The sequence below is a fragment of the Rhagoletis zephyria genome, unplaced genomic scaffold, assembly GCF_001687245.7.
Source record: "Rhagoletis zephyria isolate East Lansing unplaced genomic scaffold, Rhagoletis_zephyria_1.1 Rzeph_scaffold_00033, whole genome shotgun sequence".
Lineage (NCBI taxonomy): Eukaryota > Metazoa > Arthropoda > Insecta > Diptera > Tephritidae > Rhagoletis > Rhagoletis zephyria.
In genome coordinates this window covers 644,063-669,283 of record NW_016157117.1, presented here as the reverse complement: position 1 = coordinate 669,283, position 25,221 = coordinate 644,063, and the positions used below count along the sequence as shown (strand labels likewise).

General features: G+C 33.8%; 1 protein-coding gene across 3 annotated transcripts in view; it reads right to left on the bottom strand.

The window, feature by feature from the left end:
• Positions 1-4,704: 4,704 nt before the first annotated feature.
• Positions 4,705-25,221, bottom strand: part of LOC108364736 (uncharacterized) — a 78,142-nt gene continuing 57,625 nt past the window's right edge. For all 3 annotated transcript variants that reach the window (XM_017618555.1, XM_017618561.1, XM_017618547.1), the window contains exons 9-10: positions 5,246-5,340; positions 4,705-5,092 (exon numbers count right to left, since the gene is read on the bottom strand). In XM_017618555.1, the coding sequence (XP_017474044.1) occupies positions 5,010-5,092; positions 5,246-5,340 (178 nt within the window). In that variant the 3' untranslated portion in view covers positions 4,705-5,009. The remainder of the gene's footprint in view (positions 5,093-5,245; positions 5,341-25,221) is intronic.

Genomic DNA, 25,221 nt, shown 5'->3' with positions numbered 1-25,221 from the left:
GACAGAAACCGAATTGGTTATTTACAAAAATGAATCTGTCGACAGGTTTGGAATTTTATCTTTGAAACGCCACACTTTTCTTTGAAATCGCTTTATTAGTTCTCGTGCAATAAGCGTTTTTGTGAAGCTCTAAAAATTACAACTACAACATTTGAACATAGCCCCCATACCTTAAGGTAAGACGTATTCTACGTCAAAAATGCATGAAATTGAAAACTTGGAATCTCCTTAGAAATTCTGAATTCAAAGTTTGTTGTTGGGAAAACCTGCTGAATTTTTATAATTCTTGTGCAAAGTGTAAATTGACGGTTTTTGTACATACATATATTGTATTTATTAAATTATGAATTAAACTTGTATATAAAATACATAATTCGAAAAATAATCAATGAACAGAATAGGCGAAACTGGTCAAAATGTCTCACTGCCATTATTTCGCATAAAGGTACATATATGTGTGTAAAAATGTCAAAATACCTATATTTGGGTGTATTTCCCCTCCGTAATTGGAATTCTGTGTAATTTTACTATGAATTTGTGTAAATGTCTAAGGAATCCTTCATAAAAGTGTACTGTAATAATTTGGCTAATTAATAATTATTATATTACTACAGTGTATTTTAAAAATATTATTTCTAAGAATATATTGTTCTTAAAACGCCTTAAAAAATTTTAATTTTGTGGCACTTTTATCTTGTTTTCGGCACTATTTTTGAAAATTATTAATTTTTCGTGCATTTATTTTCTGCCAACCTTAAAAAAATGATGTAGACATCATATATTTAAAGAAAAATTACTTCACAAGCAATTATTATAGGAATTATGTTTTGCATATTCCTAATGGGCCAGCGTGAATGCTTGGGGTTTGGAAAGAAGATTGAAAGCGCGCGCGCGGGGATATGACGGCGCACTTGCTATGCTGAAGCGTTTTACAAAAACACTAAAGCCCAAAATACAATAACGCAGTGGCAGTGGCAGCGGCAGTTTTTCGAAATCAGCTGTTTTTTAGAAAGTGTGGTGTCCAATGAAGCGACTCACAATACAGCAGTGGCAGCTAGCAGTACTGCTCAGTTTAGCCCAAATTCTAAATTCACTGCCACTGCCTTCATCGCAGCAAACTTCGCATGCTGAATTTGACATAAATGAAACGCAGCCAACATCTGTTGATGTCAGTGAAGCCTAAAAGGCAACAACAAAAATGTAAACAAACAAAAGGGAATGTCAAAAAAAGCAGTCACTGACAACGCCGTATTGTGTTTGCTGCGGCATTGGCTGCCAATATTAGCAGTAACAGCTGATTTTAAAAACTGTCACTGCCACTGCCACTGCGCTATTGTGTTTTGGCCTTAAGAGCAGAAGCGCTTATGGCGTTAGCAGCACTGCTTTGTTGTATGTGAACAAACCTATTGTACATACATACATACATATTAATAGTTGCGTTCCCTAACTCGGAAGAAGTTGCAAGAATTTACAGTAATTTAACAGAAAGCGTTCCCGTACTTCGTTCTCTGGTAAAGTAGAGGACAAATGGGAGAGTAAAATCGATCCTCTCTTTGTCAGAAGTGGCAAGATTTTACTCGAAGAATTTTCGCTGGTAAAATCTAGTAAAGTGTCAAACCATCAGCTGTTCAAACAATTTTAAAGTTGAATAAGCAAAATAACTGAACATCTTGATTTTCACCTTCTTAAATACATCGCAGTGAACAAATATTAAGGTTTGTAAGCTTTTTTGTTAATTTGCTTGCGTATTTGCATATAATTTAGCAGATCGGCAAATGATAAAAAGCTGCTATGTAATCAAAAAATGAAGCCCAGTTTTACCCGAAGACGTTCCTGTACTTTTTGGTTTTTCTCTCTTTCTCTGAGAGCAATTTTGCTTTTTGACAGTTTTACAGGTTTTATCCAGAAAAGTTGAGGAACGAAACTAATATGGAATTACAAATTCACCCGCAAACTGCAATTAGCACAGACACAGCTAAATGCGGTTTGGATATTGACTAAATATACAGGCAATTCAAAAGTAAAAGCAGAGAACGTATAGTTATGAGAAGATGCAAATCGTAAATCTGCTCTTCTTCATTATTTTCTTAAACGTTTCAACCATGGNTACTGTTTTCTTTTTTAGTACACGCACACATACTTAGTACATACATACATACTTCTTGAAACAAAACTCTGGATAGCCTTACTTTTAAGCACCATATCTTTTAATAAAATATATACCACAGTATCGCTTTAAAAAAGTCAAATTTTTCAACGGCAAAAAGAGTAACAAATTAAAAGCAGAAATATTTCGGTTATGATTAATAGTAGCTCTGATCCAGTACTCCATGAACTTACAGGATTTTACACGAACTTGCAGGAAGTTGCAGGAAAAATGTTCCCGAACTCCGAAATCCTCCAAAATCCTGTAAATGAGAGCGACTTTTGTAGAATTGTGTAGAGAATGAAGTTGCAAGATTTTACCCGAACTTTTTCTTCTGGTAAAATCATGAAAAGTGTCAGGCAATCACTGGTTGACGTTTTTACAGAAAAAATGGTTTTTGTTTGTTCCCGTACTTTTTGTTGTTACTCACTTTTTACTCTCACTTCAGACAGTAATTTTTTCAGTTACTCGAGTAATCATGATTTTTTATTAACCAAAAACAAAAATATTTGAGTAATTTGCTTTATGATTAATCAACATTTCGAGTAAAATGAGTAATCAACATTTCAACTCTTTACATATGTATAAAGGAGTTAAAGTTCCTTGACACTTTGAAAACAACGTTTCTGTTTTCAAAAATTAAAACAAAAATTTTTTTTCATATACAGAATGTAAAAAAGAAAATAAGCATTTTCCAATGCAAACTCTTTTAACGAGCAAAATATTTTTTTTTGAGTAATCATATTCCAAGTAACTCGATTAATCATCGTTTTGAGTAATCAAAATCTTGATTACTCGAGTAATTGATTAACCGAACAATTGATTAACCAACTTGCTCGAGTAATCGAATAATCGCACAGCCCTAATTCTTACTAATGAAATTGTGTACACTGGTGTTATTTAGCCCAATTTAAATTATAAGGCTGCTTTGATCTCGGTTACTAATCTGCATATCTCAGGAGTAGGAGCTCTCGAACTTGGTATTGAGATATATAAAACCAATTTCATACACGTGGAGGAGGGCTGCCAACTGTTTACAAAATGGGTTGCCACCTATTTTAAAATTCAAATTCAAATTAATTATTCGCAAGCTATATGAAAAACTTTAAATTGGTTTGGTTTGTTTTTGAAAAGGCTTTATTTCTATACAACAAGTTGGAGGATTGCAACATATTTGAAAAATAAAATTTTACTTGAATTGAGGGAATTAGGCGAAAGAGGTTTAATAAGCTTTCATTTTTAAAATATTTTGAAGAGAGTTGCCACCTCTTTGAAAAGTCGAATTTAATTAAGTTAAACACAAGGTAAACACCCCTATTGCGAATGTCGGCTGGCAGTAGATAAACGACTATTAAGCGATTATCGATTATCGATGCTATTGCGAGTGTCGCTTAGTCGCTCAATTAGCGACTGTGAATACTTTTTAATCGCTCATCCTTCTATTGTTGTNCAAACGCAAGAGTGTTTAGCCATATTTAGTTTAAACACGTAGATTTTTCTGAGGTGTGGCACTCCTTTCCCATCCTCAAAAATATACCCGCAAAATAATGGATTCCTATAAGTAAAGTATTAAATTTGAAGCTTACAAAATTAAACTTCTACTATCATACAGCAACTTATTTGGAAAAGTACTGTGTTAACCAAAAGATATCACTCTTATTACCTTCCGACTCACTTGTTCTAGGCTCTCAATCAATTCCTACATCAACGAAGCGACTTTTCTCCACGAACTAACTATAAAAGTTCGAATTATGAATAGAGTGGTCCTAAATAAAAAACTTTAAAATGTTAAGATCTCACCCCCTAGGATTTTTCTTAAAGGACAATAATAATATACCTGTATTCTTTTTGTTAAAAAGTGAAGTTTTCCATGTATTTTATTTGATTCTTGAAAGTCAATATTTTTCGATCGGAAAACTCTTTTCCTTTCTGGAGACTTCCAATATTAATGCAAAATTTTTGTTTAACCATTTTTTAATACTAACAATTTTTAGGGGTCACCCATTGCATTTTTTGATTTTTTTGGGGGCCCATCAAAAATAGTTAGTATTAAAAAATGGTTAAATAATCGAAAATCTCCTAAAAAGACATAAGTTTTCCGATCGAAAGATTTTGCTTGCCAAGAATCCTATACTATTTCTAGGAAAAAGCGTTTTTCCCTTTTATAAAATACATGGAAAACTTCATGGGTTCTGTATTTTTGGACCACCCTAGTGTTGAGTCTACTTTCACGGTGCTTTTCCCCGAGTTATGGCTGGCGAATAGCTAGTCGATATCTGGAGCATTTCCTAAAAAGGTGGCTGGGTGAACTAAACCTCTCGCGAACTCGTAAGGTGAAGCTTTACAGCAAAAACAAGCTGAGAAATTTTAGTGGTGGTTGATAGGAGCTTGGAGAACCTGTTTTAAAAGCACTGGCGCGCTAAAATGTGCTATGCTTTTTTATTATGCCTTTTCCATGCACGTTTTTGAAATCGTAGGTTCAGAGCTAGAAAATTCTATGATTATAAATAAAACATACTTGCCGCGTTAATCTCTTAACGATTAAATCCTTCTTTATATTATTTATTTAACTCAACTTTATTCGAATTTTGTTTTAGTTAACAGTTTGGCAATTTCATTAACTGGTTAAAAGTTTTAAATATATAATTTTACAAAGGGAAAATATTGCATTAAAATTTTTACACATTTTTTGGATTTAATAATACTTGAACAAAAATATAAATCTTTAGGTTAAGGCGAGTTATATTGCAATTATTTAACATAATTGACTAAAGGCAAGGCGCACTTACAAACCTACACACATACATATGTATGTACGGCTGTGTTGCTAAGTGCTGACTTCGATATTTCGCTTACATTATTTTCAGGAGCTAATTACTGAGTATTTGCGTGCAGTATATTGACGTTGATAGTGCTGGACATTGTGAGAGGGCACTAAAAGATTGGCTGGAAAATAAACAAGTAAATATTTTAAACAAAATTCACGACAAACAGTAGTTAAGGAGAATTTAGAGAAATAAAACCCTTTTTTTGTTTTACATATAACTTAATACTTAAAAAAAACAAATCTAATATAAATCTCCTAACACCGCCACTCACTTGAGCGTAATGTACACGAACGACCATCACCATCATATCCAAGCGGGCAGGAGTCGCACTGTGCACCATTTAGCGTGTCACGACACTGTACGCCACTGTAAAAAGAAAAAAAAAAGAATATACAAGCAAAAAAGCATAAGTAATTATTTAAACGAAAAGACACAGCAATGCATTCTTCTGTTTGTAACTAAGTAATTCATGGACCTTGAAAATCTATTTATCAATGTGTCCTAAACGTTAAGTGCATTGCTCAACCAAATAAAACCGCAAAAGGGCTAACACTCAGTGTTCTATTGTCTTTCGAGTCTGCTGAAAAAAAAAAGTTAAAAGTACATTTGTTCTATGTACAGATGTTGATTTGTTTGCCCAGCAGACAAATTACACTAACAAGAAAAGGTTATTAAAACGTTTGCCCAACCAAAGCGTTTTCGAATGGATAATCACCCTCGGGTGATACTAAATCAACGGGTTGTTGGCAAGTGAACATTGTTTGAATTGTATGCATTACAACAAAAAGTCATCAGTGATATTTAACTATTACAAATAAGAAATTGTTATATGCGCGGTGGTGATAAAACAAATACGCTGCCGAAATTATGAGAAAGAAGCAAAGAGAGAAGGGAATTATAGGGCTCAAACTTTACGATTAATGGAGTAGATTTGATGCGCTTCTCCGCTTGATTTTAGGTACAATTTTTTTCCTATTCTCAAGTATGTATATTAGGGTCGTTTAAAAGTGCTTGTGAAAAAGTAAAGTCGAAATTTTAATGCTCTCACCACCTAGGAGTGTTTTATAACATAATTTCACCAAATTCAAGTGAGAATTGTTTCAGTAAAAAAAATCGTAGCAAATAACTATAAAAACCTTAAAAAAACAGAAAACAATGATAGACTGCAATATAGCAATGGTACCGGTTGATCATAGAAAATAAGGATGCTTTATATGTTTATGGCTCCCTTATATTCTATGTCCTTTTAATTAATGAAAGTGCTGCCACGTTTGCAAGAAAAATGGTTTTTGGGCCAGAATACACGGAGACTCTTGTTAAATTAATAAGGGAAACACTGAAAATCAAAATTTAATCGATACAAATATAAAAAAACGAGACACTTATACGTCCCGACTTTAAAAAAATATTCAGCGGGACAATTTTCTCAAAATCGGTACTGTTGTTGGTATTTTTTGATTTCAAACTAATAAAAAAACAGAGGTATAATTTTTTTCGTTATAGAACAATCGTAGTGGGTGAGAGCATTAAAATTCCGAATTTACTTTTTTGGGGACCACCCTTATGTACATACGGCCTCTTCAAATGTGTCTGAAAGTGGGACTCTTTTCGACTTAATCCTGAGTTAAAAAATATGGCAAATTTAGTAACGTAATAATGATTCTATGCGCAGCAGAAACCTATCAAATTTTAAAAGTCCGAACTCTGTTGAATAATGAAACCAGAGTCTATACGGAGAGAGAATATGTAAACAGAGCGCAACTATTATTCTTGTTAGCTGCCAAAGATCAGATATCATGGTGGGAAACAAGCAGCGATTATCAGAGCGCATATGTAAATTCATGTAAAGGGTGCTTCAAACATTCTTTTAGTTAGGGGAATGAAATTAGAAAGGTAAAAATAGCACCAGAAGAAGGCCTTGCCGGCTGGAGCTGGACAAGATAGATCCATAAGTTGGAGAGCACGTATATAAGAACAAAACCTTGGGGAACGTTCTCAAAGCGAATAAAATGCGAACAATAATTTCGGGAATATTTTTAAGAGAACAAAATGGGAACAAAAATTTCCGGAACGCTCTGATAAAGAACAAGATGGAAACAAAAGTCTAAGGAACTTTCTCTCGCAGAAATATTTGGGAACTAAATTCTCGAGAACTCTCTGGTAGAAAACGAAACGAGAAAAAGTCTTCTCTGAATTATTGGCGAATATTGGAAACGAGAACAAATTTTTTTTCTTGGCGCTGTATTAGTTTGAAATATTAAAATTAATCGAAAAAGAACTGAAAGATAATTTCGCAAAATAAGTCACAACGAAAGACTTAAGGCGGCACGAACTTCTCTTGCACAGAAAATGAAAAAATGTCTCAAAGTTGAAATGAGCCAGCTTTCCTCTGGCTTAGAATTAACAATTATGGTTCTCATTGAAAAGATTTTTCTTCCCAACACGCCAACAACGTCTCTCCCTCTCGTTCTTAATGTTCAGTTCTCAAAACTGTTGTTCTCGTTTTGTTGTCCAGCAAAACGTTCACCAGACGTTTGTTCTAATTTCATCCACCTTGAAAACGTTCTCGACACTTTCATTCTTATGTGGTTCCCAATGGAAACGTTCCCGAAAATTTAGTTCTCATTATGTTCTTATATTGCAGAGCGTTCTTGAGAGATTTGTTCTATTTGTTTTTTTCTTTTTGACAACTTTATCAAGAATTTTATTCGCTTTCTGTTCTTTACGGAAACGTTCCAGATAATCTTTTGTTCTAATTTTTTCCCGCTAAAACTGCTTCCAATACTTTTGTTCACATCGGTATGTTTTTTTTTGCGGGAACGTTGTTGACATTACATTTTGTTCTCGTGCAGAGCTAAATCAAATGCGAAACATATTCTCGGTGCCGGTTTAATGTACCGGCAGCCAGCTCAGAAGTCGCATAAATATTATCGGCATTTTGGGTGCTGAAACAATCATGAACCAGTTTTGATTTTATGTGTGAAAATAAACCGATGACGCCCAATTTTTGAGGGCTCACACATAACGCTATTAAAAAAATATGGATAAAATTTCTGAGTCATATATTCATTGGTGCCCTTTTTAAGGGGTTTTAAAACTTTTTTGAGGATAGGTCTGTATAAGAGGTATGCTTTAAAACATAGACCATAACGATTATAAGAAATAAAATTAAATAAATATTGCTGTATAATTATTACTGAACAAAGGAAAAATTGTTTTCGTCTCCTGAGACGAAAATCGTTAGACTAAAAACTTTTACATCTTCTCCTAATAATTATCTGGGACTTTTCTTTTTTTATTTTTTTGTCTCACTGGTCGATTATTTTACGATGGAAATTATTTTCGTCTTCTCCTAATTATTATATGGGAATTTTACTGTTTTTCGTTTCGCGGGACGTTTATTTTAAGATGGAAATGATTTACGTATTTTCTTAATAATTATATGGGACTTTTATTTAAATGAGACTTCTTAATTGAGTTTGGAGATTTAACGCGTTAAATATTTAAGGCCACGAATCGTGAAATCGGCTTTACATGTACCAATGCTATTGAGCGAAAACGTGGAACGTAAATCATTTTCGTCTTGAAAAAAGCGCCCCAAGAGACGAGAAAAATATAAGTCCCATATAAGCTATATATTATACGCGAAGGCATTTTTTGTGTCAAATTAAAGCGCTTGGCCTATAGATGTGCAATAAGGTTTCACTTTTTCGAAAATCGTTGCCACCTGTTACTTAATTAAACTCAAGTTATTTACTAATCAATGCCCTCAGATCCACACCGTCTGTTCGATTTTCAAAAGTGAGGTACCAAATTAAAGGGCTTAGGGTGTGGATGTTCAAGAAGGTTTTACTTTTTGCAAAAAAGTTGCCACCTGTTAGGAAATTAGGCTCAAATTAATTAAAAAGTTAAATTAATTATTAAATATGGGTATCAATCGAAATGGGTTTGAAAAGGCTTTATAACTTAACTACGTATAGGAGGGTTGCCACATGTTAAAAAAAAATGTAATTAAATTTTAATTAAAGGAATTAGGTATTCACTTATCGGTATCGGTATATGGGTGTCCTACAAAAGAGGTTTAAGAAGGTAGTAGTTTAAAAATATTTTGAATATTTGAGAAGTCTAATTGAACTATTTTTTATATGAAATATTAACGATGGCTGTCAAATGGAAGAGCTTCAAGAAATACTTAGTTTGACAATTTAGAACATTTTTTATATGTTTGAGGGTTGCCCCAGATTAAAGGGCTAAACTAAACTAAATAAAAAAATAAATGAATTACTAACCGATGGTTATCAATGAAAATGGGTTTAAAATCCTTTATTTAGGAACTCTATTTAGGAGGATTGCCACGTGTTTAAAAAATAAATTTCCCCTTAATTCATCAGTTACATGAACTATTTATAACAATGTCAGACGAAAAATATTTAAGGAAATTTTAGTTCGAAAATAATTTTTAAGAGGGTTGCCGCCTGTTTTGAAAGTGCTATTTCGTTTAATTATACATAAGTGACATGAAATTTTAAAATATGGTTATCAAAAGAACGAGTGTTAAGAAATCTTTAAGCTGAACATTTGTTTTTTTTTTGTTGAAAAAATTAAGCTCAAATTATTTAATAAGTTAAGTGGATTGTCAAAAGATGGGTATCAATCGAAATGGGTTTGAGAATAATGAATTTCTAAACTGTATTCAGGAGAGTTGCCATGTGCTTAAAAAATTAAATTAAACTTAATTCATCAGTTAATTGAAATATATGTAACAATGGCAGGCGAAAGATTTTAGTTTGAAAATACTTTGAAACGGGTTTCCACCTGTTTTAAAAGTCGAATTTGTTTTACTTATACGAAAGATACATAAATGAAATATCGAAATATTAGTGTCAAACGAAAGAGTTTTAAGAAAACTATTATAGGCTGATAATATTCTTAATAAGAGTGGCCAGCTATTTTTTTTTTCTTTTGAAGGTCGTCACATCTGCACCGTTATTTCAAATTTCCATTTTAATTTATATTTTTGAAGTTACAGGGGTAGATTTGAAATTTGATGAAATGAAAACCGACACCATGCGAGACCTCTCATCACTGAGAAATGGTTTAATTAATCATAAGGAATAGTTTAGAGGTTTTTGAATAGGGTTTCACCTGTTTGAAAAATTTAATTAAATGTTGGCGTTTTGACGCCATGCGGGTTCACTAGCTATTATGAAAAGACGTAAATCATTTTCGTGTTGAAATAAACGTCCCGAGAGATGAGTAATATAAAAATCCTATATAATTATTATAAGAAGGCGGTAATAATTTCCATCTGAAAATAATCGCCCTGCGAGACGAAAAAAAATTTTTCGTAAATAATTATTATACAATGACGAAAAAGTGGCATTTTAAGACTTTTTTGAGGTTAGGTTTTTATGGGAGGCAAAAAAGTTTTTTATAATAGCGGTCGCCCCTCGACAGGCAATGGCAAACCTTCAAGAGGATTTCTGCCCTCCCCTTTGTGTGACATCACACATCAAGGTGCACGCCGCAAATCATAGGAGAAGCTCGGCCATACACTAATATAGTATGTGTAAGCGCCAATCTATTATAATTATACTTTAAAATAAACCGATCACGGCAATTTTTCGTTTTTTTTTTCTTGATTTATGTCCATAATTGTTGTATGCGAAAAATTCAGGTTGTACGCAGACTCCTAGTTTTTTTCAAAAAATTTATGGAGTGATGCCGGAAATCTTACCACTCAGCCACTTTACAAATTAAAATAAAGAAGTAGTCCTAAAAGGTTCGAAATTTTGTAGCACCCTTTAAGTGTATACACACAAATATTATACATATGCACATACGTAGGTATGTTTATAGGTACAGTTCTCTAACTTTATCACTGTGAAATCAGCGGTAGAACAACAAAGCTGTTTATATCCCTAAACAACGCGCGCATGCTCAGAAACCTTCTTTTTTTTTGCTGTACGCATGTATGTATTTATGTAACTATTGTTAGGTGATCAAGAACAACAACGAAAGGCGATCTGAGTCGCTAACCTTAAGTGCTGATCATAATACCTTTTTTGGTTAATGTTCGCGTGCACAATTGCACGGCACACATGCAAGAAGTAAACATTCACATCTACATCCAACGTTCATACACACCTTACGATTTCTGTATTTGAGTGTAAGTTGTTGTTTTTGTTAACATACCAGTTCGCCTACGCAACTATGTATGTATGTAAATTCTTCATTCCCATACTCATTCGCAATCCCGAATGTTTTGCCAACTGCCATTCCCGCATTATATACTGATCGTAGCAAAGTTAAATATATTTATATGTAAATAGTATATATACCTACATATATACATAAGGAATGACTGGCTATCCATTGTATTACTACGTATTTAGCAGAAATTTCAACTCCCATGAAATTTATGGTACAAAAAAATTAAATGAATAAAACAAAATATGTTGGCACTTAATAAAAAAAAAGTAATGCATAAAAGCATGCGAGTACAAAGCCGACCAAAAAAAATAAATTAAGCGCTCCCATTTAGCCTTTTAGTGCGCCAAACACCGAGAAATCGACACTGACATATTATTGTCCGCTCATCAGCAACCAACCTCCTGCAGCCTAAAGTTGCTTTCGGAAGGGTCTGCTGCCTCGGGTGTGCCCAGTGTAGTATGATATAATGACTTGATCTATGCATGACTCTATTTGCTTTGTAAACTGCCAGTAATTAGTGTGCATTCTTAAGTATGAATGCATATGAGATGAGTGCCTCCCTTCCATTTGTAAGCCTTTGCTATTTTGAGTACCTGGATGATAGTGGTGATGATCTTGTTGTGTAGCTAAAAGCTTTGAGGGCTTTTAAGACTCAATCAAGCGCCAACTATGTATATATGTATACATATGTATTAGGTACGCATATGGCAACATGGGCACATTTGTATGTACAGTGGTCGAACCAAATATTGCCAAGTTTTCACAATTTATTTTATTTTTTTGTTATATGATTTTAGTTCTTTTTTATAATGATGTCGTTCATTCTTTAGCAAAGCCCTTGTAAATACAAGTTTAAAACTTTGTGCAATATTAAAAAAAAAAAAAATCAACAAACTTTCTTAAATTTTCGAACTGTTTAATTAGATTATTTAGAAAAGATGATAATTTGGATGCCAGACGAAAGAGATTCAAAACGGTTTAAGTTTGAAAATATTCTTAAGAGGATTACCACCTGTTTGAAAAGTCGAATTTAGTTAAATTATACACAAGTTATATATGAAATATTAAAATATGGCTGTAAATCGAAGTGGCTCTGGAAGTGTTTTATTTCTGATTTCTATTAAGGAGTGTTGCCACGTGTTCAACTTAATTCATGATTTTAATTGAAATATGTTTCGAAATGTTAGACGAATGATATTTGAGAAGGTTTCGGTTTGAAAATGATTTTGAAAAGGGTTACCACCTGTTTGAAAAGTCGAATTTAGTTAAGTTATACATACACAATTAATATGGAATATTGAAATATGGAGTCAAACAAAAGAGTTTTAAGAAATCTTTAGTTTGAACATTTCGAGTATTTTTGAGGTGTTTGAAGAGGGTTGCCACCTGTTTACACAAACTATATGAAATATTAAAATATGAGTGTCAATCGAAATATGTATATTTGTTGAAACTATTTTTGATTAGGGTTGCCACCTTTTGAAAAAGCCATAACTAAGTATATATATAATACGCGAAAGTTATCAGATCTGCAACATTCTTTCGAATTTTAAATATTAGATTTCAAATTAAAGAGCTTGGCCTGTAGATGTGCAATAACGTTTCATTATTTCAAGTTACGGCTGAACGGATCTAGATGAAATTTGGAATACGGGTCGCTTACTAACTAATATTGCCGTCCGTTTTAAAGGCCAAATGAAATTTTGGCGTTTTAACGCCATGTTTATTAGTTATACATATGGAATCAAACGTGACAAAAAATTAAAAAAATCAACGATAATTTTTAGCCATTTGAATCTTGCACTTTATTGTAATAGAATTGAATGGGCTACAAAACTGCATACTCAAAATTTTTCTAAGTAATCGAATTAAAAAGCTCGAAATTTTTACCATAGTTTGTTGACTTTTTTGTATTCACAAATTTAGAAATTTGGAGATTTTTGTTAAATAATGAAACATATTTTTACAAAAAAATAAAGAAAAACTAAATTACAAAAAAAAATAAAGTTGTCAATATGTGCTACGGCTATATTTTTTTCGACCACTGTATGTATGTTCATACGCATTTGCGCCTGCTTTCAGTGCATATGAATCATCATTTTCTCTAGTACGTAATTCGCCCACCTAAATTATATTTCATTTAAATAAGTATGTAAACACTTAACACTTTTGCTAATTGTGGCGGTTATGGTATTTAACAAAAAGAAAAAAAAAATCTGCCATAAACATTTACAAATGTGTAGTAAACAGCTGTCAGTGAATGTGATCTGTACTGAGCGTTGCAATATGAGCGTTCCTTATCTCCCAGAAATAGTCAGAAAAAGTCCGAAGTAGTCAGATTTAGTCCAAAAAGCGTTCCTTAACTCGGAAATGACAGCAAAAATGAGAGAGCAACAGTCAGTGAGAGTGACTCTCATCAGTCCGAAGTAGTCAGATTTAGTCAGAAGAATTTTTTCTGGCAAAATCCTGAAAAGTGTCAAACTCAACTGAATTTAAATTAACGGAAATTAAAGAATACGCTAAAAGTGAGAATAATCTAAAAAGTAAAAGAAATGAATTGAAATTGGAAGGAGGCAAAAAATAATTGATATAGCAAGTGTTTATTGTGCTTGTGCTTGTGTGAATGTGTTTTGTACATACATTTCTGTTCTTATTTGACGTTAGTTTTGTTGTTGCCATTCTTTGGACTAAAAATTTGGTTTTTTGCGTTCCTTTACTTTTCCTGTTATTCTCTTTTAGTGAGCGCATTTTGCTTACGCTCTGGCATTTTGACACTTTTCAGATTTTAGTCCAAAAAGATAAGGAATGAACCTAATAAGCACTCAAAGTGGCTTTTGATTGAGCGACAGCCTTGAGCCTGCAAATAGTTTCACTGACTGAGTTCTCTGGTAAAATTCTCAGAAACTTTAAGAATTGTATTTTATTTTATATATTTTTTCATTGTCAAATGCCTATCCCGTAAAAATACTTGCTCGGGAAGATTTTTTCATTTTTTAGGCGACAAACTACTTGAAATGGCCGCGGCAGTTTTGAGAGTAAAGTTAAAAAGTTTAGGTTTTATTATGGATTTTGTCTGAATATCTATTCACTAAACCGCGTTTGTTCCGCAACTTTTTTGTAAGAGAAGAAAATCTCATTTTGAAGTTACAAACTACAGTAATGAAGAACGGGGTAACCATGCCAAGCATTTTAAATCGTTGCTTTCTCACTTCACTGCACATTCGTATTTTATTAGATATTTAAAAACATCAAAAACATGGAGCCTTATAAAAAAAAACCCGGCGTACTCTAGGCTGATATTATGTGGTTTTATAAAACTTTTCGATCAAATATTTGCTATACAGTACCTTTGCTCTTTCAGCTGTTTCGTCAACTTTACACCCACCAGCTATTATTTTTAATAACCTGTTAAGTGTTTATTGTAGATATTTGAGATTGTTCATTGTTGCACTGAATGATTACAAATAAAACCTGCGAAATTGCTTAGCTCAAGAACATACTCAGCACCAGGTTTGAGCTACATATTTCTCCTTCTTCGTCAAGATTTATTTCTTTTGGAAAAAAATTGATTATGACCAAAGTAGGTACTTATGATTTGATTCGACGTAGGATGCGTTAAAGCAATATTTGCTATCAGAATGTAAAATGTTAGTCACACAAGTTCCACCTGAAATCAATTCATCAAAATGACGAGGGGAAACAAAATTGTGGAAGCAGCCAGATAATTACGGGTGCGCAGCGGTGTTGAAGGTACGTAAAAGTGGACGGCGTAACGGAATCAAGGCCGACTTAGATTTCGAAAATGATTACCTCACGTCATTATGGGATTTTAGTCTTAAGTTTCCATACATTTTTGGACTAGTGTAGATTGGGAACTCCAAGGACCTGCAGATATGGCAACATATCGCATGCCTCTCATCCGGTATAGTGGATATCTGTCATGGAACGTTACTATACTCGTTGACAGTCAGATGGTTTTGAAAACGTTAGATTCCAAGGTAGCACAGCCGAAAGTAGTCAGTTTGAAAATGTCGTGCATCGCTGGCTTCGCTGAGTCACGTTAAAACCTCTCTCTACTGGGTTGCTCGAAGGGAACGAAATAGCCGACTAAAGGACTTGAAATGCACACCGGCAAAGCGGATAAATTTTATTGCTATGACCGAGACGCAATAAGAATCGTAATAATGAATTATTGACGCTAAATAAATCTGCCGTAATGGCATGGCATTGTTCTATAGCACTAATGCTCTATCGATGGCGTATACCAACAAGCTCGCTCTGCAGAAGTTGTCCGGATGAGGAAGAAGAGGAATCGATTCACCACTTCCTATGTCAATGCCCAGTGCTCTCCAGACAAAGGCATCTCAAGCATTTCGGATGACGCTGATTGAATAGTTTGGAGGATATAGCGGAAGTGAAAATATCAGAGAAGTAAATGGTTTAACAGACACCATACTGACAATATAGAATAACTGCGGTCAAAAGTATGTGCTACCTCTTAGCACTCATAGATGGCATTCACAATGGGCAATTCTGCCTCCAACTGGAAGCACGAGTCATTCGCACGCGCCTTCCTAAACTAACCTCACCTACTGCTGAACTACCTATCGAGCAATTAGATCAAGTAGAAGTAGTTGCGTGACTGCATTTAGGGCAACTCTCTGAATGTAGAATAAATGATGTCGCTTAAACAAAACTCTGCGCATCTTTATACTATTATTTGCAGCCTCCTGAATGCCTTTAATTCCTGAGTCCAAGCCATCATACTGAGCCTCCTTAAAGTATGACAAATGGAACAATTTCTTTATATACGTATACTTACTACACTACACTATCTTTCCAGCGAAGCCCCTCTCATCTTTTTACCAGTAAAACAAACTCCGATATAAATTTCTTTATGCGAGCCGCCTTGTTGTTATGCCAGGGCGAATTGCGAAGTGATTGCCATTATTATTTTTTTTTTTTGGTACCAAGGGAGTATGCGAGCAGTGCACGGACTTCAAGAAAATTAAAAGTGGTAGATTTTACATACAAAAATTGGTAGAAGTTGGTAGATTTTTTTAAAAGAAACAATATTAGATAGTTTTTACTCACATATAATAAATGAAGGCGAATTCAGGTAAGGTAGTGTTATCAGAGCAGCTGGATTTTTGCCTTGGTGATTCTTATTGTCAAAACAACTCTCATATAATATATATATATATATATATATATCTCATGATCCACTGATCGGATCTTAACCAGATTAGTATGGGACCACCTCTGAGACACTACCTTTGCGATGCAAAAATCGAAATCGGTTGACGTGGTCCAAAGTCATGCGGTAACATACATAAAAAAAAAATATATATTCCGACGAACTGATAACCTCCTCCTTTTTTGGAAGTCGGTTAATGATGTATTTGTTGAAGTTCTTATTGTAATTACGCGTAAAATTTGTTAGTGGCCATTTTGTTTTTGAACTTCTGGTATCACCTTATATGAATTCACCTTGGAATAAATTGTAGTTTTTGATAATGCAGCAAAAAATGTATTTTACGCCAATAAAACATTCCTGAAAAAATGTAAAACTGGGCCGTGATCGAATGAAGCACGATTCGAATCGAATGAAATAAAATGACAGCCGTTTGCCTTAAATATATTTTAAGCTAAAAAGCGAACACGCCACCAAATGCCGTAATCTAAAAAGACATTTTGATTCGAACACGGATGCCTTTATTCTACATTAAAAAAAAAAAAAACAATTACTTTGCACTACAAAATTGCTTGATTAACCCTCTTCCTGCATTTGTACAATATATTGCACATTTAATTTTTTGTAACACTGGAAGCGTGCTACTAAAAATCTTATAAATATTTTTGAAAACCAATTAAACTTTATGAAGTTTTGGAATGTCCCGAATAGTTTACGTAAATTTCAAAATCGAAAATGTTTCAAAAATATTTTTAGAATTTAATTTAAAAATAGACCATTTCATAAAATTCCAGTGACACGGAAGTTGTGGTAATTTACTGTACAAAAAATACGTGAAAGTCAAGTAAAATCGCTAATAAAATCACATAGTATGGAAATATAAAAAGCATTTCATCATATAAAAATGCTTAAATTAAACTATCATGATGTAAAATATTTTTCCCGGTAAAAAAAATGTACAATATATTGTACATTTACATTGAAAGGTTGAAAGTATCTTGTACAATATATTGTAACAACGTCCGCAAAGGTTGCAGTTGAATTGGCAATTAGGGTGGTTTTTTTAAAGGGTAGGTTTTTGATTTCTTGATCTACTGAAGGCAGAAAAACCGGTAAGGTTTATTAAAACGGTTCATTTTATGGAGAAAATTTAAAATTTTTTAATGCAAATCTTAACTAAAGATATTTGAAAAGATATAAAATATTCATTCCAACATATCTGAAGTAAAATCAATTATTTTTTACATAACTAAGATAATTTTCAATGAAATAACTTTTGAATATTTTTTTGTTTACTTTTGGTATTATGAGATTTTATTAACCTTGTAATTGAGAGGACAAATTTTTATATTCATCAGGGACGGATTTGATCGGAAAGGGTTAAAATTAGCTTTGAAATGCTTGAAATTTGCAACCCATTCATTTGGCAGTCCGCTACACAAAGTATTGCAAACGAAAAATATTTCCATAAACAGCTGATAGAGATGCAATTTCACTTTTAAATTGGCTATGGTCAGAGTTAATTTTTCATATTTATTTTAGGTGTGTTCGATGGCAAAATATGTATACACTGCGTTCATTTAAATCTGTTTGCCTTCTTTCTGAAAAATATTGGTAGATTTAAGCCTTTGTTGGTAAAAATGGTAGAAAATAAAATACAGCAAAAAAGTTGGTAGATCTACCAATAAAGTGGTAAAGTCCGTACACTGTACGCGAGTCTTCAACTTTTACTGCCTGCCAAAAATAACTGACTCGGCCTTTGTTGAGTTTACTTCAAGTCTGGGGGAATTTACCTTAAACCTGTACTGCAACACCGTCCTCCAGCGGGGTGTCTCTCTGAACCGATAAAAGCCCATATCCTTGCTCTCTACTGTATAGATGAGCAATCGGTGGATGAGTTTAACCAGGTTATTTCTATCTGAAGTGCCGTCATGGAAAAAATTATATCAAAATATTTAATTTCAAAGAAATATTTGTGCAGCAAGGTGTAATTTTTTTTTTCAATAATCTCATTTGAGTGAGCGATCCTTCTGCTATAATAGTCGTAATTTTACTTATTTTACATAAAGTTCTGTTATGAGATATAAGAAGTTCTAGAAAATGACACCGATAAAATTTGTCAAATTCAGATATGTTTTGCAAGAAAAACCATATGTTTATATGTATGGCGCGAAAACGTGGACGATGTCGAAAAAGATGAGGAGGCTTTGGGTGCTTTCGAGAGAACTATTCTATGCAAGATCGACGGCCCTGTTGGCGGGGTTGACGGGTATCGGAAACCGGCGCTCCCATCCCTCGACTCGGCACCCATGGGTAGACCACGAGCACGAGCAAAATGGCAGGACTAGATAGTTGGTTAGGTATGGCACTGCGACCAGTAGGTCTATTGTGCCCCCACCGGCAGGCAGGACTAAGTGCAGAAGGACCAGACTGCACTCCGGTTGAGTAACTGGCGCAATCGCACAATGCAGAGGCTATTGGAGAAGCCTTTTGGTTCGGACGCAAACCGAAAAACGGTAAGAAGAAGAATTTACTGGAACTTTTTTAATGACAACCTACGTAAATCATGGTTATCTTAGAAATATGTTCAGAAATTAGACATATCGATCAGATTTATACGGTGTGTAGCTCAAAAACCGTAAAAACTGAAAAACCGCGATTTTTCAAATCATTTACCAACCTCTGAAATGCAGCAAATTTTAGGTCTATCCACACACATCCGTGCCGTTTCAGTTCCGTATCAGTGTCAGTGAAAAGTAAGTAAGAGTATCTATCTTTTGATGATATTACCGACTTCCGTTTTCGATCAGTAGTGTGTTAAACTAACTGGATGTCCATTTTCGTAAACTAGACATTCATAGCTTGATTACAGATTTGAATTGTGAGGATAAAAACCGTTACTTTCGTTTGAAACTTTTTTCTCGGTAGTACCTTTTTCAACCTCTAAATGAGCTTCGAACTTCAACTCATCGTGGACTTGGGAAATGGGTGAAAATTTTTTAATTGGAAAACGAAAAATTAGTAATTACCAAGTCGAGGATGCTCTACTATTTGGTCGCATTTCTGACTTCCATAGATTCGGATTCTGCGCATAAAAACGCATAACTTTTGTCGGAACATTTTTTCTGGAACGGACTTCCGGTTAAAACAATTTACTTGTGCTAGATACCACGCCCATTTCTAAGGATTTGACACCTCTAACAAAAGTCTTCCCAAACAAACATTTTTACCGGATGGATATTCTCCCGGAATCCACAATAAGATTTGCATTTTTTTAATAACACGATTTCTGACACCTAGCTACATAGGCATATGTACATAACTAGATTTTGCAGAAATGCCTGGATCAATAAGCAAGTGCAAAATGCCCCACTTTGTTAACTAAATGGTAAATATCATTTCAATAATCTTTAAATCAAACAAAAATTTCAACTCTTTTGCTTGCTCTCAACTCTCATCCATTTTTCCATTGTTTATATAGTAAATATATGTACATATGTGAGTATTGTAATCGCTAAAAATTGCTTTTTAATAAAAAGCCAACAATAACAGTTTTCCGGTAACCCAGTCAGAGTTGACACTCCTTATTCCATTTAACTTCATTCTTATCTGCGCTAACTTAAAGAAGAACTTCAAAGACATATTCCAAGTGTTGGCACCAACAGCTCAACAGGTGATCGTCATTGCGCCGTTTTATGTATTTTTTACTGGCAATTGCCCCGATAAATGACATGCACATAGAATAGAAACGTATGTTTGAGGATTCATAACGAATATTCGTTTGTACACAAATGCGATATCGATACCCTTGAGGCAGCTACTTAGTATTTATTGATAAGGCGCCTTAATAAGTATATGCCCCACCGTGAAGACAATGTGCATATGTACATATGTATGTGAAGAAGATCTTGTAGCGCTTTGCGCTTACCAACAATGCCAGTAGGGCGCTGGTGTTTTTACAACAAAAAGGTTTACATGCATTTAAAATAATTTCCAATGAGTTTTAAATGAAATCTTCTGTCATTCGTATAATTTATTTGACTTTTGTGTGTGGGACAGTCACAAAGGCAGCGTAGGGATACCACACGTGCTGCCTTTCGGCTCGGCAGCTCGCTGAGAGCAGGTCGCATTTCATTGATAATAAAAGTTGACATTAACGACAATGTTGCCACAACAGATCAATATACATACCAACATACCTATAGAGATAGTTAACAATAATTTGTATATTATGCAAATTGCCAACAGGGTGTACCCTTTTGGTATAATAAAAGTTGTACAACGAGTAGGAATGCGAGCTGAAGCAGTTGGTGCTCTGGATGCTGAAGGTATGAGATAAAAAAAAAAGTTCAAAAAGGCGCAGGCACTAAACTCAAATGTCATCTAAAGTTGCCCATTCAATTTCATTTCATTTAAATGACACTTGTATTGTAGATAACTAAGAAGGTAGTGCATTTGTATTTTTAGTCTAGTAATATCAGTTCTATTTGTGTCTGTCCGCATTGGGGTATATCAGTTACCTCAACCGCGTTATTGTTTTGTCGCATAAGAATCTTTATGCTTTGTAGTTGTAATTTACACAAAATTTATGTGACTCTAGAGTCAACCATAACAATAATAATAACAAAAGCGCAAAAAACTAAAGACACTAAAACGACCCTAACCGCCACGAAGCCGTGTGCTAGTGCGTCTTATAGCGTAAACAGACGGCAATGTTAATTGTACCCTGACAGACGGCAGTACATATTGCGGATTAAGCGAGTCGCGAGAGCGTGGGTTCGAATCTCAAGGCAAGCAATATTTTCTTAAATTTGTTTAACTCCTTCAATTATTACATTTATTTCCTTTAATGTACTTATAGTCGTTGGGACCTTTTTCAATAAAATTTTACTGTTTAACACGACAAATAAATTAATTTCAAATAATTGGGCGAAGTTACATAAACCAAAAAAATAAATTAAAGAATTTGAAAAAATTAAATGTATAATTATCAAAATAAAAATGATTATTAAGAATTGCTGGGAATGGGGATAGAAGTAGTCAACCAAAAACGGAAACACTTCATGCAATTCAAATTCTCGCAATTTGAGAAATCTGATTTGTCCCTATTACTTGTTGAAAATGAAACTCTGAAAAAAAAAAATATTATTTTCTCAACGGTAAAAAGAGTAATGACCCGAACGAACAAATACAATTGTTCTAAAGTTAATCCAACCCTTCGTTTGTTTACTTATATAATACTTTTTGTTAACTTAATTATTTTCTCTTCAAAGTATTTTTTTAGATTCTGCTTTCCATACATGACAATTCACAGAAATCTTGATGACCGCTTCAAAATCGCGTCAATTTTGAGTAATCGCACTAATGATGGGCATAAAAAAATAATCGGAAGTTACCAGATTTTTTATTATTTAAAATTAATTTGAAAGACATGTCAATTAATCTTAGTGACAGATTTCGGAGCCCGCAGTACACTTCTGAAAAACGTCGGGATGAGCGGGTTCGGGACATAAAAATTGAATTTCGGTATGGGCAAGATCGGGATTGAAATTTTTGTTCCGTGTCCATCTCTATTTCGAACACAACAAATATACCGCCATTGATTTGAATTAAAATTTCCAAAGTAAGTGAAAATTATCATTTCTGTGCCGACAAAAAAGTTAAAATAACTTAATGGAAAAAAAATTAAAACAAGCTTTCTTAATATGAACCAAATCGCACCATAAATAAGGGTTTTGTAAATATATCACCTCTGCGCCACCTATCAGCAAATTTTTTTGTGGAGATTTTCCTTTTCATGTAAGTAATATATATAAAAAAAAGTAATTTTTAAGCCAAAAAAAACACCGACACGTGGTCCAAAGTTATGCGGTAACATACATAAAAAAAAAAACAAAAAAAATTAAAATATTCCGACGAACTTTTTTTGGAAGTAGGTTAATAAAAATTAGATCCGACCCCGCGCCACCTACCGACCAGATTTTTTTCTGAGTTATTTCCTTCTAAATGTATAGGTAATACACTTGAATGCGCTATAAAACGGCATACCTAAAATTTACCTAAAAGTTCTGAAAAAAATTTTAGTTTTGGTGAAATTTTTTTTATAAATTCATATTCACATTCATAAAAAATAAAGTAGCTTTAAAAAAAGGTTCATAAATTGAAAAATGTATGAAAGCGTTAATTTGTAATTAGGATTTTCTTAAAAATCGATATTTTCTCTGCATTTTGCCCTAAAAAAAAATTTTATAAAAGCAAATACAAATTCAACAATCGGGTTCTACAAATCTTTTCTAAATTTTATTGGCTTTCATTAAAAAAAAATAAATGAAACCGGTTGACCATTTTGAATTGTAAATTCAGGCTACTTTTGCGGTGACAGGTAACAAGATCAAGTTCAATTGACACTATTTCGCATACTGGTGCGAAAAAAAGTCAATTGACATTATTACCTTTCCGCCGTTTTCTGCCTTTTGGTAATCCGTATCAACTGCCGTTAATTCCGAATTAACGAGTTAATTCGGATCAACGCTGCCATCTGTCTATGCTTTTAAATGCCAGCAATGGCAAGTCAGTGCTGTTTAGCAGCGAAGCACATTGTAACAGGTTGCCCTTGCTGCTACACATGCAACACTCTCCGATTTTATTTTCACTTAATGTTTAGGTACTCATACTCTTTTTTTTTGTAGTGCATGCGCCAACGTTGGTTTTGTATTTCAATACGTTTTGTTTTCTTTCAAATTTGACACAAAAGCATGCATTTAATGTCACTTTACTTATTTATGTGGTTTGTTGTTGCCTCTTCTATGTACTATTGTCGGTGTGCACTGATTGAATGACATTACATGAGAGTTACTAGATCTGCGCTGACCAGACCTCACACTTGCTTCTAAGTTATTGCAAATAAATGCAAGAACTTTGAATTAAATATGTACCCACGAAATTTTCTGATTTTTATTGAATTTATGTACAGCGTTGGTGTTAAGTCGCTCTAATAATTCAAATTATTTTATTTATTTTCGATTGTAAAACGAATAAGAAATCCAGAACGAATATTTAGTAGAGCAACTTTTAATGGGTAAAATTTATTTGAATTGAAATTTAGTGTTCAATATTTTGCGTGTGGGATATGGATATATGATAACGCTGGGAAATAATCGTAAAAAATTAGATTGTATTTTGCTGCTTCTTCTTCTTCTGGTTTGCGCTGTAATCGGCTAAGACCATTATTTACCAAAGTTAGACATTTACACAGAAGGTGCTTCTGGTATTTTTTGTTTTCTTCGTCTGCTGTGAACTAGGTTAGTTAGGTCCAGTGCCTTGAAAGAAAGGCGACGAGTTTTGCTCCGCCAGATCCAGGTTAATATACGTCATTTAAGGTCCGACTGCTAAAGATAACGGAGTTAAGTTTCCCTGTATATTAAACTTATTGAGAATGGGATCCATCCCTCGCTTGTGAACCTTAAGAAACTTTGGGGGAATGAACCCTTATGTCCTGTGGTACTTCCTCAGCACTTTTTTCAACTGAAGATCCCATACAACTTTACCCTCGCTTACTTTACTTTCTCTTCGATGCTTGTTTTCTAATAAAACAAATAGGACTCCGATTTTGGATAACCGAAATGTTGGACCATTTAGTTTTAGAAACTCAAGGCTGGGTATTTTCTATACAGTAAAAAACATTAATTATATTTTCAGTGGACCAACGTCCAAGCCGCTGAGCTCATTATGGCACACAAGGCAGCTACTTGCTTGCTTCTTTGGTAAAGTAGTACTAAATTGATTGTAGAAAGCCATACAAGAGTACGCTTCGTCTTGCAAATACTCTTATATGTACAAATGTTAAGAGAAATTTAAGAGAATAACAAAAAAATTTAAGGCAATTTTAAAATGAAAATTGCTTCTCATCTCAGGCACAGAGAGTTGTTTGGATAATTGCCGAAAAAAAAACTTTTCTTTTTCGTCTCTAATATTTTAGACAGACGGAGAAAATTAATTTGAGTTAATAAGCATAAATGCAAATTAAAATTTTACCCTTACAGACGGCAGTAATGCGAATAAACCAGCCGCAAGGTCGTGGGTTCGAGTCCCACGGCCAGTAGACTTTTTTTATTTCTTTTTCATTCTTATTTTTATAAGTTCTATATTTTTTTTACGTTGCTTTCAGTTAGTTGTTGTTGACTTTTTAACAAAATTCATCTCTAAAAATTAAAACTAACTAATAGTAAAATAAGAAATGTGATATAAAATAAAGCAAATGAAAATAAAATAAAGTAAAATTAAATATATAAATAAAATAAAATAAAAAAACATAAAATAAATAATTTTCGCAATCGCTCCAACCGAGGATCGAACCTGGCAGCTACAGGCTTTTAGCTCGCAACTCTCACCACTCGGCTACCGCGCATCCGAAACTCGATTGCTTCGTTTGCTTACTTGTACAAAAGACAAAAACTGGCCGTTTTTACCAGTGTTGTCATCGAAAATTCCCCAGATCCGGGTTAGTTCCCAAAAATTTCGTTCATTTGTTCGGCTGCTTATGCTCATTTTAAAGAGGAAAATGCATGAGTTAAAGCAAATTAAGGCTGGTTATGCAAATAATCGCGCCCATTTGTCTACCGTATAAGGGAGAAGAGATAATAGCACAAAAGAGCGGTGTAGTTACTTTTTAGAGGATCAGCCAAAGCTGTCTATACTAACGGCTATAAAACAGAAAATGTCACCAGGGCGTTCTGGCATTTGTAGGGTGACTAAAAAATTGTGTACTCTTGAAAACTCAGCGAACGCTGGGGGATAACGAGAGCCAGTGTGAGATAATTCTGGCCGAGGGTGGACCTGAG